General features: G+C 64.3%; 1 protein-coding gene across 2 annotated transcripts in view; it reads left to right on the forward strand.

Moving 5' to 3' along the window:
• ASS1 (argininosuccinate synthase 1) overlaps positions 1 to 14,385 on the forward strand; it is a 51,699-nt gene that overhangs the window by 29,049 nt on the left and 8,265 nt on the right. For both annotated transcript variants that reach the window (XM_036022377.1, XM_028513704.2), the window contains exons 10-13: positions 1,705 to 1,795; positions 3,985 to 4,069; positions 4,301 to 4,365; positions 12,290 to 12,421. In XM_036022377.1, coding sequence (XP_035878270.1) covers positions 1,705 to 1,795; positions 3,985 to 4,069; positions 4,301 to 4,365; positions 12,290 to 12,421 — 373 coding nt within the window. The remainder of the gene's footprint in view (positions 1 to 1,704; positions 1,796 to 3,984; positions 4,070 to 4,300; positions 4,366 to 12,289; positions 12,422 to 14,385) is intronic.

Below are 14,385 nucleotides of genomic sequence, written 5' to 3' on the forward strand. Positions count from 1 at the left end.
GGGCTCTCCCTGGCTATATCCCCCGTGCTGTCCCTCAGCCCTCAGGCTGCCAAAGCGGCCGGGAATCAGCGTGGCGGGGATGGAGAGAGCACTGGACAGAGAGTCCAGACTCCACAGACTGGCCCTTCTCCCATCCGTGGGGTCGGGCCGTGTGACCCGGACAAGCCACTCCTTTGTCCTTGGTTTTCTATCTTGCCCACGCAGACATCAGGCTGGGGGTCCTTAAGGACCCTCCTCGTCCTTGGGTTTGTCTTTGAGGTCGGTTCCAAGTCCTCGTTCCCGCCCCACAAATAGACACAGTTAAGGGGCGAGGCTGGCCCCAAGTCACACGGCGCTTTGCAGGTGCCAGGGGCTCCAGCACCGTCCCGGCCGAGTTCGGAAGCAGAGCCGGGAGGACCCGCCGTCCCCGTGTGCCAGGACTGGGGGGCTTCCCGGCTGTGGGCGCTGGAGCGGTCGGTCACCCTTGCAGAGAGCCACCAGCAGAGTGGCCGCAGGCGCCTCTGAGGGCCGGCCTGTCCTGGAAGGGACGTCACCCGGAGTCCGTTCCGGCGCCCCTCCCACCCGCAGAGCCGGCACGGCTTGCACCCGGCCTTCCTGGCATTTTCGTGGGTGACTTCTACGTCCGGTAGAGACGGCCTCTGCCCAGAAACCGTCCGATAGTCAAAGACCGGCACCATTTCTTCCGCTTTGCACACGAGGAAACCGAGGCTCCGAGGGGTGAAGCGGTTTGGCCACGGCTCACGGCCTGCGGTCCCACCTCCGGCTCTGGGGGCGCCCTCCACCCCTCGGAGACCCAGCTCCTATTTGCTGAGGACCTCAGCAACCCGGGTTCTCACCGAACCCGGCTGCTGAGAAACTGTCGATGGAAAACGGTGCCTGAATGTTAGATCTAGGGACCGCCCTTCCCTGGCCAGCAGCTGGGCCTGGGGTGCCCACAGGAAGGACGAGAGCAGTCAGGCCCTAGGGACCCCGTCCCCACCGTGGCCAGGGCCCAAGCCAAAGCTGGGAGTGGGGGGCTTTGGGGGGGGGGAGCCAGGGCCTCGGAGGCAGGAGGGAGTTCCGAGAGCTCCAGGCGGCCGGCCTCCCTCCTCCGCTTTCCCAACACGCCCAAGAAAACGTATACAGAAAGGTTGATGTGTTTCCAAATGGGTTTTCGCTTTGCTCTTCTCTTTTCTCCCTGGGAGTATTAACCCCGGGGACCCCGGGGACGGCTCGGCTCGCTGGAGCACCTGCCAGGGTCACGCGCAGTCATTAGCTTTGCGGTCAGCGCAGAATAAGCCCCAATCCCGGGCGGCTGCGGAGCCTGCGCGCCCGCCCGCTCCCGGGAAGCCCGCCAGTGCCGCCTCGCGCCTCCAAAGTCGCACTTTTCCTGCCTGACTTGCTCCTCTCCCGCTATTCTGCCTCCAGCTGTGGGGGCGTCGAAGAAAGAGATGAGATCAAGTTGAGGGGAAAAATTGTCTGATTTGTTGAGCCCTTTGTCTCCCGGGCCCCCCGGCAGTCGGGGACGGCTCCGGGCTGGGGGCTGGGAGGTCCGCGGGACGGTGCCACGGGGGCAGGCGGGTGGGCGCCAACAGCCCCCCAGTCCTGGAGAGGGGTGCAGACCTCTGTAGGAGGTGACTGGGGTGCAGGGTGCCCCCGGGGACCGGCATGGCACGGCTGGGCTCTGGGCACCGCAGTCACCAACCTCCTCCTGTCTTCGGTCAGAACCACGCGCCTCCCGGCCTCTACACAAAGACCCAGGACCCCGCCAAAGGCCCCAACGCCCCTGACATCCTGGAGATCGAGTTCAAGAAAGGTAGGTGGCCGCCCGTCGGGGCTCTGCTCAAGGGTTCCCCGCCTCCCCCTCCGGCCGGGTGGCAGGACCCAGGGAGCCTCCAGGGCACCCTCGGCCTCCGCCCGCCAGTTCAAGGGCGCCAGGTTCAGAGTGAGAGCGCCCCCTGCCGTGTCTTTGACCCTTTGGTGAAGTCACTCTGTAGAGAGCTGGCCTCCGGGGCCTCGCTGCCCGTGGAGCGAAAGCCTCAGCTAGTCCCCCCTTAGCTGCTTGATGCTTCGCCTCCCGCCCCGCCCCAGGGTTCAAACCCTGCTCTTGCTCGAGTCCTGACCTCTTTGTTCTCACTGCTATCAGCTGGCCTGGCCTGAGTGCCCAGCCTCAGGCCTGGCACAAGGGAAACCCCTTGCCCTGGGGGATGGAGGGAGGGCAAGGTGCACCTGGCAAGTGGAGGAGCAGGACCAGGCTCAGGGTGTGTGAGGAGAAGACCTTTCCAGGAGGCCGAGAAACTCAGGGGGACTTCCTGGAGGAGGTGGCACTGAGCAGGAGTTTGAGAGCCTGAGAAGGGGCAGGAGGTCACAGAGGCTCCTTGAACCCCAGTCACCCGCCTCTTCCTGGCCTTTCCCAGGGGCCTTGCTGAGACAGTGGGCATTTTCATTGTTGCTTATCTGGTCAGACCCTTGAACTTCATGCCACGTGTGGGGACCTTGGAGTCCTTGGTCTGAGGCCCTCATAGGCAGCTGGAGCGCTGAGTTCCTCCTAGGCCCACTCTGTCTGCCCCAGGCCTGGCTCACGGGCGCGTGGCCTTCTGGGCATCATCTCTGAGGGAGTGGGAAGGGCGGAGGCAGGTAGTGCCCCCCACCCCACAGGCCCCCCAGGAGCTCAGCAGAGCGGTGCGGGGCAGAGAGCCAGGGAGAAAACGTGATCCATTTTCATGATCGGGGGACCGTCTGGAAAAAAAGGACGGGAGGGGCCCTCCCTTGCCCAGTCCCCTGCACCCGCTAGTTAATTTATTTGAAGTTTTAATCTAATTATTAACTATTTTAAAGGCTAAGAGGCTTTCTCCGCAGCAGCACCAACAATGTCGGCCCCTTTCTGGGGCAGGCCCCGTCCGAGGCCGGGATAATGGGACGGGGGGAGGGAGAGAAAGGGACAGGGGAGAGGAGGGGGGGGTGGCCAGAGAGGCTTAAGGTTCATTATTGGGCAGACTTACATTTAATAGCAATTTACAACCAAGTTATAAAACCCCTGGAAATGGGGGTTAAGAATGGGGAGGCTGACAGCGCCGTGAGTGGGCGCCGCCTGGGCTAATAAAGACTCGAAAGGCGCTATTGAGCCCTGATTGGCACCCATCGCGGGCTCCATGGTAATGAGCTGGGCAGATGGGTGGGGGATTAGCCGCCAACTTTGAACAGCCTCCCTTTGTCACTGTTACAGCTCTCTTGTTAGTGCCCTAATACATTTATTGCTCATTTCACACCGCTCGAGAAAGTGCCCCTTGCTATTCAAAGTCAACCCCCGAACCCACCCACTGCCCCCCCGCCCCGGCCCCATCCCCCTCGACCGGGCCCACCCCTCCCCGAGCGGCAGGCTCCCTCCTGCCCTCCCGCCACCCGGGGCCCCGGCGTCTCGGGATGCGGGGCCGCCTCCGACACCTCGCCCCACCTGAGCGGGCACCGCTTCACCCCCATCCATCAGAGGGCTGCGCGCAGGTCTGGGGTGCAGGGCTGGGGGCGCGGGGATCTGCCTGACAGACACGCAGGGGGCTGTGTGTGCGTGTGTGTGCATGTGTGTGCGCGCCCGGCCGCACCTCGGCCCTCGGCCCCCCGGCCCCCGGGTAACTGGTGGGACAGAAGGTGCTCCCGGCGTAAGACAATGGTGGAGCGTGAAATTCAATTAGTTCAGGGCCTGGTTCCAATTTCACAGCCCCTAAATGCAAAAGGGGCGAAGAGAATGGGAAGGGTGGGGGAGAGCGTTTTTATTGCACTTTCCCTTTCATTCTGGGGGGCTCCCTCGCCCCCTCTCTTCCCCCAGCAGGCCTCAACCTGCACAGGGCTTTCCGAGGAGTCATTTGCGGTCCATATCTGTCACATCCATTTAAGGCGTTGCGGGCGGGGGAGAGGGCGGGGGAGAGGGCAGGGGGGGGGGGGCTGCAGACGCAGGCTCCTCCGCCGAGCGCCAGCCCGGAGGCCCACTGCCCTGTCCTCCCGCCGCAGGGGTCCCCGTGAAGGTGACCAACGTCAAGGACGGCACCGCCCACCGCACGTCCTTGGAGCTCTTCACGTACCTGAACGAAGTTGCGTGAGTGTCTCCACCCTGCCCCCCACCCCCGGGAAGCCACAGTCTGGCCACGCCGGCCTGGCCCGTGGCGGCCGACGGTCAGGCTCAGGGGCCAGGGAGGTCGCCCGAGGCGCCCGAGGCGCCCGTAGCGCCCGAGGCGGCGCCTGACGTCCTGCGTGGTGGTGGCCCTGGGGTGGGCGCAGGCCGGCTGTGGCCCGCGGCACCGGCCCCCGTGACCCACTCTCCCCGCAGGGGCAAGCACGGCGTGGGCCGCATCGACATCGTGGAGAACCGCTTCATCGGGATGAAGTCTCGAGGTGGGTCCGCTCGCCACCCCGGGGTGCCCCCCACCCCCGGGGTCCCCGTCCCGGGCGGGCGCTGCGACTCCAGCACCACGTCCAGCAGACCCTGGGCAGGTCCTTCCGCCCCCAGCGGGGCCGTCCGCCTCCCGTGGAGTGGGGATGGGGGCGCCTGGCTGCCAGCTTGGGGAGTTACGTGAGGAGGGCCTTGCCCAGGGCAGGAAGGCGCCCGGCGGCGTCCAGCAGGAGAGAGGGGGCAGGCTCTCCGGTGCCCTGGGCAGTTCTGCCGGGTTCCGAGGCTCTGGGCGGTGCAGGGCTGATTTTGTGATCGTTAAGGCTGAACTGAGGAGGCGGGCATGGGGGGTTGCGGGGGGCTGCGGGCTGCGCTGTAGCTGCAAGGGGCCGGGGCCTGAGGGCCTGTCCCAGCGTCGGGCGTGGCCTCAGGTGGCAGGTAGGGGCTTCTTCCAGGTAATGGCAGCCCCCTCGGCTCCACTGCCCACCCCATGCCCGCCTGCGGCTGAGCCAGGAGGGAGGGGAGGGTGGTGCCCAAAAGGTGCCCCTCTCTTCTCTTAGTACCAGAACCCCCTGATTCCCTTCGTCCGCCACTCACTGAGGCGTCCCCACCACGCCCTCCCCTCGAGGACTCAGTTTCCCCGTCCTTCCGGGGATCTCGGCTCCCTGAGGGTCTGGGGCGACTAGGCTGTGGGCGCTGTAGGAGAAGGGGGCACGCGTTGGGCAGTTAGGGCCCCGAAAGGGGGCGCTTGGACTTTTTAAATGCCCGTGGTGGGGTTGGGGCCCCCCGAAGGTGTCCCTGTCGCTTTGCTCGGGGTCTGTTTAAAAAGATCAGGACCACATAAACCCGGGCCAAGGTGTCAGCACGACCTTTGCCCTTGAGGGCGTTTTACTAAGATTCTAGAATCCGGAGAGGCGGCGGCCAGACTTCAGCTGTGGGAAAAGGGCGCGGAGGCGGGAGGCGGGACGCTGGGGCTCGCACCCCAGGTCTGCCCCTTGGACCGGTCATTCCAGGGCCTGTGTCCCCAGGGGGAGTAATGGGCGTGGGCGTGGGAGCCTGTCTCGAGGGCTCTGAACCGCTAGGGTTTATCGCCAAACGGCGGGCGTGGGGAGCGGGAGGGGGGGCGGCCTCCGCCTCCCTGGCGGGCCCTTCCCTGCCCCGGCGGCGGGGCTGGTACGGAAACGACGTAAGTGGAACTCTCGGGAAGGCCTTGTCGAGAACAATGTGGCTCGTCAGCTGCTCGCCCTCCTCCGCTCGCACCTTTGTCTCCTTACCTGTGTCACCGTCTGATTAAATGTGCCTTTGTCTCCGCCTGCCCTTGGGAGCCCGCACAATGTGCATCGTCCAAGGCAGACCCGGGAGGGACCTTGGGCAGCCAACGACCAGCACCCTCGTTTCACAGACAGAGAAAGTCCCGGGCACGATGGTGGCGGGACCAGGACCGACACCCCAGATCCGTAGAGGCTAAGAGCTCAGTCTGGGGTGTGTCCCCACCGGGTGCGAGCCCAGCGGCTGGAGTGGCAGGGGTGCCCCGCCAGTGGCTGTGGCCCCAGGAGCGTGTACCGCAAGGACCAGGCACCCACGCTCTGGGGGCTGTGCGTGGGGCTCGCGGGTGCCCACTGAGGCCCCGGTCACCGTGGCCCTCCCAGGCCCACGGCGGGCATCGCCAATCGGCTGCAGAGGTGTCTCGGTGCTTCGGGCGGTTTGCCGCCAGTCATCAGGATTGGCACATACGGTGAAAACAAATTCCCTTGTTGGAAAGAGGAGGACTGGCCAGAGGTCTCCCGGAGAAATGGCGTCTTGTTGGGCAGGGAGCACCAAGCAAACCTGAAGTGGAGGAGGTAGTGACAGAGGCCTGGTCTGGGCTATCCTGGGAAGGCATCCTGGAGGAGGAGGTGGCAGGAGACTAGGCTTCTGCTGGTAGACTGTGGACTAGGGCAGGTGCCCCGGGAGCTGTGGGAAAGGGAGGAGCTGCCCCAGGGGGCCAGCTGGGCAGTGGTTGGGTCCGAGGGGGGCCGGGCCCCTGAAGCCTGGGGGAGGCTGGGGTAGTGGGTCTAGGCTTTGGTGCCCCACTTGCGGCCCCATCCTGGCTCCATCGCCATCGGGAAAGCAGCCGAGCCTCTCTGAGCCTCAGCTTCCTCATCTGCACAATGGGTTGTTTGCAGCTTAGAGAGGAGAGCTCATGGCCCACCGTAGGTGCTGAGCCTGGATGGTGGACTCCGCCTCTCCCCCAGAACTGGGGGGGCAGGGCGCCATCCCCTTGAAGGTCAAAGCCATGAGACTGGCGGGCAGTTCTGCCTCCTCCTCAGGTCGGACCCCTGACCCCCTGAGGAGCAGATCCCTGGGGTGCAGCCTACCCCCACCCATGTCCTGGGTGTTTGCGTGCCCACAGGGCTGCCCCTGAAAGCAGGGAGTTCACTCAGAACTGTGCCATCCTGGGGGAAAAACGGTGAGGGATCCACTCCAGGAGCATGCTGCGTGACCCTGCGCAAGGGGCCTCCCCTGTCTGTGACCCCAGCTGTCAAAGGCGGGCAGCCTGGGTGACACAGCCGTGGGCGATGCCACCCTCTCCCTCTGGAAGTTCTAACTCGCCTGTTTTCTCACTTGGGTTGTGGGGGGCAGAGAAGAAAGTGGCTTCCTAATTTGGGGGGATGGCTTGTGTTCATTTCCCCGCTCCCAGTGCCTCCTACTGAGAAAGAAAGAGCCGGGCAGTAACTCGGGACATATGGGCGCGCCCACGGCAAGGTTTTTATTAAGTCCCCAGTAATGGGAGATGCTGCTAATTGCCAATTACACCGAGGGCAGAGCGGGAAGGCTATTGTCCCTATCTCGGCGTACAAGGGGGAAAATGTCGTTTGTATTGATTTTACAAAGCACATAATTGAAATTCTTTAAGGGCTTGTTTTGTTTCGTTTCGGGGGCTGGGGGGGTTAGGGAGTTGGGTAGCATTGGTGCTGTGGGTCTGGGGTGGCCCTGGGTGGCCGGCTCAGTGGCACGAGGGGCCGCGGGGGTCAGAGGGGCAGGGGGCCGGGGAGACCGCGGATGGAGTAGCTTTTGCTGCATTGTGGCTGTTCACATCGTCATTATCACATTACCTTTTTAGCTCCGGAGGGGGGCTAATTAAGTGAAGTAAATGAAATCAGTGGGGAGGAGAAGGGGGGGCGAGGCAGGCCGGAGGAAAGCAGAGAAGAAGGAGCCAGCTCTGTCCTTGTCCTTCGCCGGCCGGCCTTCGCCCCTCTCCCAGCCTGCCCCTCGGGTCTCCCCTCCGCCTGCGGCCACCTCTTCTCCGCCGTCCCCTCCTCCTCCTCATCCTCATTGCCAGCTTTCTCTTCCCTTTACTCTTTCCCTTCCACTCTTCCTCCTTCTCCCTCCGCCCTACCCATCTTTCTCCTGCTCTCCCCTGTTCTCACTTCCTCCTTGCTCCTCTACTCTTGGCCATGAAGGAGCGAGGGCCGCCTGCCCACTCAGCAGAAGCTCCGAACAGGGAGAACCTTCCGGGCGGAGAGGGGAGGGAGCCCTGGAGAGCAAAGGCCCTCGCCCTCCCCGAGGCCTGGGGTGGCCAGGGTGGGCCCCGGGGGCCCCAGGAGCAGAGCGGATGGTTACCGTCCCACCATCACTTGCCTCCCCGTCACCATGGCAACTGCCTCCCTCCTTGGCCTTGGTACCTAACAGGGATGCCCTTGGGCTCCAGCCAACCTCCCTTCCCCTGGCGTTTCCAAATCCCTGCCTCTGGGCACTGCTCTCCCAGAGGACCAGAGCCTCTCTGGTCCAGGTGCCCCCACTCCCCACCTCCCCACCCCCCAACCCCGACCTCTGGCTGAGTTCCCTTCCCACTCAATTCTGCCAAATTGCTCAATCCAGGCTAACCTGGCAGGCTCGGGAACAGACAAGAATTTAAGTGGCAGCAGCTGTTTCGGCCCCACCTCTCCCTCCTCGGTCCACTCTCCCCCGGCCCCGGCCCCCCGCCCCGGCTCCTCACGCCCCTCCTCCGCCTCCCCCCCAGCCGTGATTATGGTGTGATTGAGGCCGCTCGCCGAGAACCGCTGACACCTCCGTCTTTCTGCCGTAAACACGGGGCGATGAAAATAGACCCTGGGGGCCGCCGTGTGTGTCACTCGGAGATGCCTGTTGTCTCTGCCACGGCGACACCGAGGCTCAGCTGTCATTTCCTCCTCCTCTTTGCTCAGTGGTTCGTACGCCGACTGTCAAAAGCCCCAAATCCATAGTCTTTTAGCATCAGGTTTCTGTCACCGGTTTCTTTCAAGTCATTTTTCTCTCCAGCAGAAAACACGCGGGAATCATCTGCCCTCACCCCTGTGGAGAGGAGAGGGACGATCTGAAAATGCTTGTGCGTGCACATGCACGCGTGTGCGCGAGCACACACACACACACACACACATTCACACAGCAGCAGCAGCAGTGCCCTGCAAACAGCTCTCTGAGCGGTCACCGTGAACTTGGACTCTTTCCTTGAGAACGTGCCGGACCGTTCCCTGTGCCGGAGTGCTCGCGGCCGTGCCGGCCCCTTCTCCGCTGCTGGTTCTGGGGGCTCCGGAGGGGGCAGCAGTGGGGGAGCCCTCAGGCGAGTCATATAGCCTTTCCTCGCTGGAAAGCCTAGATGTCTTCCTCGAACCCCGCACCCCACCAGCCTCGTGCCCTCTCCGCCCCGTCGGGAGGTGATGCCGGGGAGCTGGCCACAGTGTCCTCGAGTCCAAGCCGTGCACACGGCAAAGCCGAGCCTCTCTGTGCAGGGGGAAGTGGTGCGGGACTTCTGGTCCCCGCCCCCCTCCGGCCCTGCACCACGCCCCACAGCTGGCTCAGCCGAGGGCAGGAATCGGGGCCGCCACCTTCCCCAGGGACCGAAAACGAGCCCCCCGTCCCTGGCCTGCCTGGGGCGGCGCCGTGGCGGCGGCCCATGCCCACGTCAGGACTGGCTTTGCGAGTTTCTGGCATCTTCTAAAAGGTGGCAAAACTAGTCGTGAGAAGGCTGTTTCCGAACCAACGAGCGCTGAGTTCCTAGTTCGTGCTGAGACAAGAGGACCAGTCGGCCCTTGCCATTGTCTTGCTTTGGGGTGACTCTTGAGAAACCGTTCTCTCTGTTCTCGGTGATGAAGCCCCTGGGGTCCCTGAATGCTCACCCCCCCCCTTTAACCCTGCGGTGGTTGTTGCCACTTGGGAGGCCGATCTTTCCGAACGTTCGGCACTCGCCCGTCTCTGTAAACGGGCTGCCGGGCGAGTAGGCCCTTCTCGGTGCCCGGGGGCCTCCCGGGGCCGCTTGGCGGCGGTGCCTTGCTGCCCCCCAGGGAGCGGCCCCGCTCCCATGCTGCGTCCCTGTCTGTTCGCAGGGGTTTTCCGTGTGCCCCCCACCCCTGCCATAGGCCCCCACCTTGGTGCTGTTCGCAAAGGCTTTTCTCCGCCATCCACCCGCCTCCACCCCCGCCAGCCTCCCTAACCCTGTCTGGTTGGCTCTAGGCCACGCTGCAGAAACGGGCCGGGAGTCTGCTGCTGCCGTGTTTGCAAGGGTGAGGGTGAGGCGCGTGCAGCCCGAGGAGCACCCCAGGGGCGAGGGTGTTGTCTTGCTGGGCGGTCATCCCCCACCCCACCTCGCCCAGAGGCCACAGCGGACTCAGGCCCAGTGAAACGGGGTTGGCTCTTGCGAGGCACATTGTAATCGTGTCAACGCCTGATCCTCTTCGTCACGTGGGCCCCCCGAGGCCGGCATCTCAGCGCCTCAGGGAGAACCCAGGTCCTTCCCTTCGGCTTCAGCACCTGAGACCTGGGTGCTGCCTTCCACGCCCCGGCGAGCCCGGGATCGCTTGGCCAAGGCCCTGGGGGGCCACCTGGGGCAGAGATGGGAGACCCCCATGGTGGTCTGCGCACCTTGGGCAAGTCATTCCCCGCTCTGGGCCGCAGTCTCCCGTCTGTGCAGTTAGCCGCTGCACCAGAGTAGCCTTCTCGGGACTGCGTGGGGTGGGGACCAGGTTTACGGAGAGGCGCCTGCTCCCCGCAGCGGGGCCCCGGGCCGTCTGTTCCGAGCGCTGGGCTCCCGCCTGCCCGAGGGTCTGCTTGAGCCTGGGGCTTGCAGCCTGCGGTGAGGAGAACCCGGTGCCGGGACGGTCCCGGAGGGCCTTGCCCTCGCGTTCTCACAGGTCTGTGATTCCCAGACTCGCAGACCAAGGCCTGCAGGAGCCATCGGGGCGTGGGGGGCGGGGAGGAGAGTTTTTGGCTAGTCACATCAACTCAGCTCACGTCCCCTTTGGATTTCAGAGTGGAAAACCATCTCTTTTATGGTTTTTGCATGTTTAAAGGATTTTTAAAATCGCAGTGAACCGTGCCTCACTAGGTTTACCGAGTTGGTCACTTGTGAGTGTTCAGTTCGGGGCACCAGGTGCATTCACACTGTTGTGCGACCATTGCCTCCCTCCACCTCCAGGGTCTCCGGAACTCGCTCAACTTCCCAACCGAAGCGCCGTCCCCACCACCCACTGACCCCCCCCACCCCCAGCCCCTGGCAACCGGCGTCCCCTCTCCTCGCCCTGGACTCGGCTCCCAGGGGTCTCACTCATGGGGAAGCGCACAGGATCTGTCCCCCCAGGTGGGCTCCTATCTCTCAGCCCGATGTCCTCGGGGGCCACCGAGCTGCAGCGGGCGACAGGAAGTCCGGCATTTTCGTTGCTGAGGGACATCTGGGCGTGTGGCGTGGCCGAGTTTCGTTCACCGCCCGTTCATCCACCGACCAGCGCTGTGGTTGCTTCCACGTTCGGTGGCTGTCGTGAATGATGCTGGTGGCGAACACAGGAGCCGGGGGTGCGGGTCCCCCCTGTTTTGTTTAACGCAGCCGGTTTGCAAGGACGACGGTGGTGCATCATCAGGATAATGGCAACCTGCCCCTTTGCTGCTGGAACTTTAGGTGGTGAGGGAAAGGCCCCCTCTGGGGTAGATTTGGGAGGGGGCGTTGTTGCCCCTCCTCCACGGGGGCCACAAACACAGGGCAGTTGGTCCAAGGGCAGCTGTACCTGCTCACCTGAACGTTCTTTGGTTGAGAGGCCGCAGGGCCGGCCGACAGGGGTCTGGCTGCATGCGCACGGGCAGCTCCCTGTCCTGGTGCCTCCGTGTCCTCACGTGCAGGGCGGTGCCGCCCCCGGTGGGACATCCCCCGGGTCTGGGCCTCCCGTCCGGTCCAAGCAGGTCCTTCAGCAAATGGGGGGACTGAGCCTGAGGGGACGGCGGAGGGCCCTCAGCCAGACGGTGGGTGTGGGTCCCCACCACCCGCTGACCCCTGTGCCGCAGACAGCACTGGTCAGGGACCTGGGCCCGGACGCAGCTCCCAGCTCCCCCCGGGGCACGCCCCTTCTCAGGCCTCAGTTTCCCCACCTGTGCGGCGGGGTCAGCAGCAGGGGAGCGCAAGCCGTCCACCTCAGTGGTCAGCGTGGCCCTGCAGGGACACAGCTGCGGAGGAGCCCCAGGCTGAGAGCAGCCTGCGTGTGTGCACACACGTGTACACGCGTGTGCACAGCCATCCCCTCCCCAGGCTCCCCGGAGGAAGGGAGGAAGGGGTATGTGGGGCCCGGGCTCCACCGTCATCGTCGGTTTAATTACAGGTTTTCAGCCGCGGGCCGGTGGGCGCGCGTCGGGAGGGAGGGGGGCCGCTCCGAACCCTGTCATTTTCCCGCGTCTGCGGGCCTCTTCAAAGGGGGGCATCCGGGCGTTTTCTCCGCAAGCCGCAGAGTGGACTGTCGTGGCCGCAGCATGAACATAATGACAGATGCATTTTGCAGCAAGCTGGGAGTGAATGGGTCCGACCGGCGTGTCTCCTGTCAGACGAGTCATTATTATTTTTTTTTTTTGTCATTTGCTGACAGTTTGGGTTTCATGCGTTTCTCTCTTTTTTTTTCCCCTCCCTTTCCCCCTGCCTGGAAAAATGGCTAGGTATCTACGAGACCCCAGCGGGGACGGTCCTTTACCACGCTCATTTAGACATCGAGGCCTTCACCATGGATCGGGAAGTGCGCAAGATCAAACAAGGCCTGGGCTTGAAATTCGCGGAGCTGGTGTACACGGGTGCGTAGTCCCCGCGGCGCCCTGCTCCCGCCCCACGCTGCCCGGGGCTGCGGCCCGAGACGGGCAGGCTCAAGGGGGTCAAGTGGGGACAGGGGACGAGGGAGCCAGGGAGGTGCCAGGACCTGCCCCATTCACGAGTGTCAAGGGAAGTGTGCCAGTCCCCCCGAGGTGTCCGCTGCCCCGCCGTCCACCGTCTCCGGGGCTCCGAGGATGCATCCTGTGCTCCGTCCACCCGGGGCAGCCGACCTTGATTCAGCAGGTGCCGGTGTGGCGCACTGTGTGGGGACGTGAACTGTCCCGGGGGTCCCCCCAACTTCCCTAGGACAACTGCAGCCAGGCCCTTGTGCAGATGAGGAAACCGAGGCTCGGAGTGGGAGGGGCTTGCACAGAGTTAGGTGACCTTGCTGGGTCCGACCCCAGGTCAGGCCGTGTGCAGGCAGAGCCTGGAGCCGCTGCCCAGACTGCCTCAGGCCAGGGGCAGGTCGCCTCGGCCAAGAATTCGGCCCCAGGCCTGGGCCTCGCGTGAGCTGCACTCGCTGGGAGGTCACCAGGACGGCCGCCTGCCCAGCCCACGCGTGCCGTGGCCAGGGGTGAGGCTAGCGTGCCGTGTGGGCGGGTTCCCTTTGTACAGGTGGGAAGACTTCCTGTCGTCCCAGAGCTGGAGTCCAGGCCCCCCGCCCCCCAGCCCCCCGGCTCTGCGCTGTGTAACAAACTTGGTCCACAAATCACACCCATCACCTGCTTTTGTTCAGCCTGTGGGCGAAGACCAGGTTTTACATGTTTCAGTGTTGGAGACATTTTTCTTTGAATAATACTCTTTCATGACATGTGAGAAGTATAGGCGTGTGAGGGTCCCTGACTCATTTTGGGGCACAGCTCTGTGCACCTGTTTATACGTTGTCTGGGGCCGCCTCTGAGCCCCCCCAAAGTGGAGTGGTCCCCGTGGAGACTGCATGACCTGAGGAGCCCAGGACACTCTCCTCCGGCCCTTTCCCCAAAACGTCTGCTGACCTGCTCCGTCGTGCGTCTGTCTCCCCAAGAGAGAAACCACAGCCAACAGCCCTTCCGAGCTGCCGGGGGGACAGGCTGCCGGGACATCTGCAGGGCCCGGGCCGCAGGGCCACCGGGGACAGCTCACACGAGTGACAACTGCCTGGAGGAGCCTCTGTGGCCCTCCTCCTCTGCCCTGAGGTCTGGGCTTTTTTGGAAGCTCCTAATCGCTGTGACTCATTTTGGGATTTCAGCAAGACTCTGGTTATTGGCTGGTCTCATTTCTCCCTCCCATTGTTGCCAGCGGCTTGGAAGCCAGCCCTCCCCCCCCCCCCCCACCTTCCTAGGTACAGACAGGTGTTTAAATACCATTGTCTCCCGCGGACTCGCTCGCTCCGCGGGGCTTCAGCGCTGGAAGGTGGATTTGGGTTACAGAGCGGGAGAGTCATTAAGATGTGGCAGGCTGCGTGCGACGGGGGGAACACCTGGCCGGGCCGCTCCGGCTCAGAGGTGTCCGCGAGGACGAGTTGGGGGGCAGCCGCCGGCCTCCCTCCCCTCCCAGAGGGAATGGCCGCCCCCTGTCCTGCCGTGGGACGCAGAACTGGGCACTGACCGTTGTCCCCTAATCTCAGCTGCACCGAGGTGAGGACTCGGAGCCCCAGGCAGGGGAAGACACTTGTCCGAGGTTTCACGGCTGCTGAGGGGCGGCTGTGAGCCCACAGGCCAGGTCTGCTTCAGAGGCCAAGTCCTCGGCCCCTCCAGCAGACCCCAGGGGAAGGCCAGGTGGGCTGAGCCGCCAGCAGGCGTGATCCAAGGGCTGGGCGGCGCGCACGGGGCGCCCCAGGGTCTAAGGCACAGCCCCGGCCCTTGGCTGCGTGCTCGGCGGCCCTCCACCGGCCACCGGGGCTGCACTCTGGCTCTGTCACCCGCCAAGCCCTCCAAATCCCAAAATGAGTTGCGGCGATTAGGAGATT

Source organism: Phyllostomus discolor, chromosome 3 (genome assembly GCF_004126475.2).
Source record: "Phyllostomus discolor isolate MPI-MPIP mPhyDis1 chromosome 3, mPhyDis1.pri.v3, whole genome shotgun sequence".
In the NCBI taxonomy this organism is placed as follows: Eukaryota; Metazoa; Chordata; class Mammalia; order Chiroptera; family Phyllostomidae; genus Phyllostomus; species Phyllostomus discolor.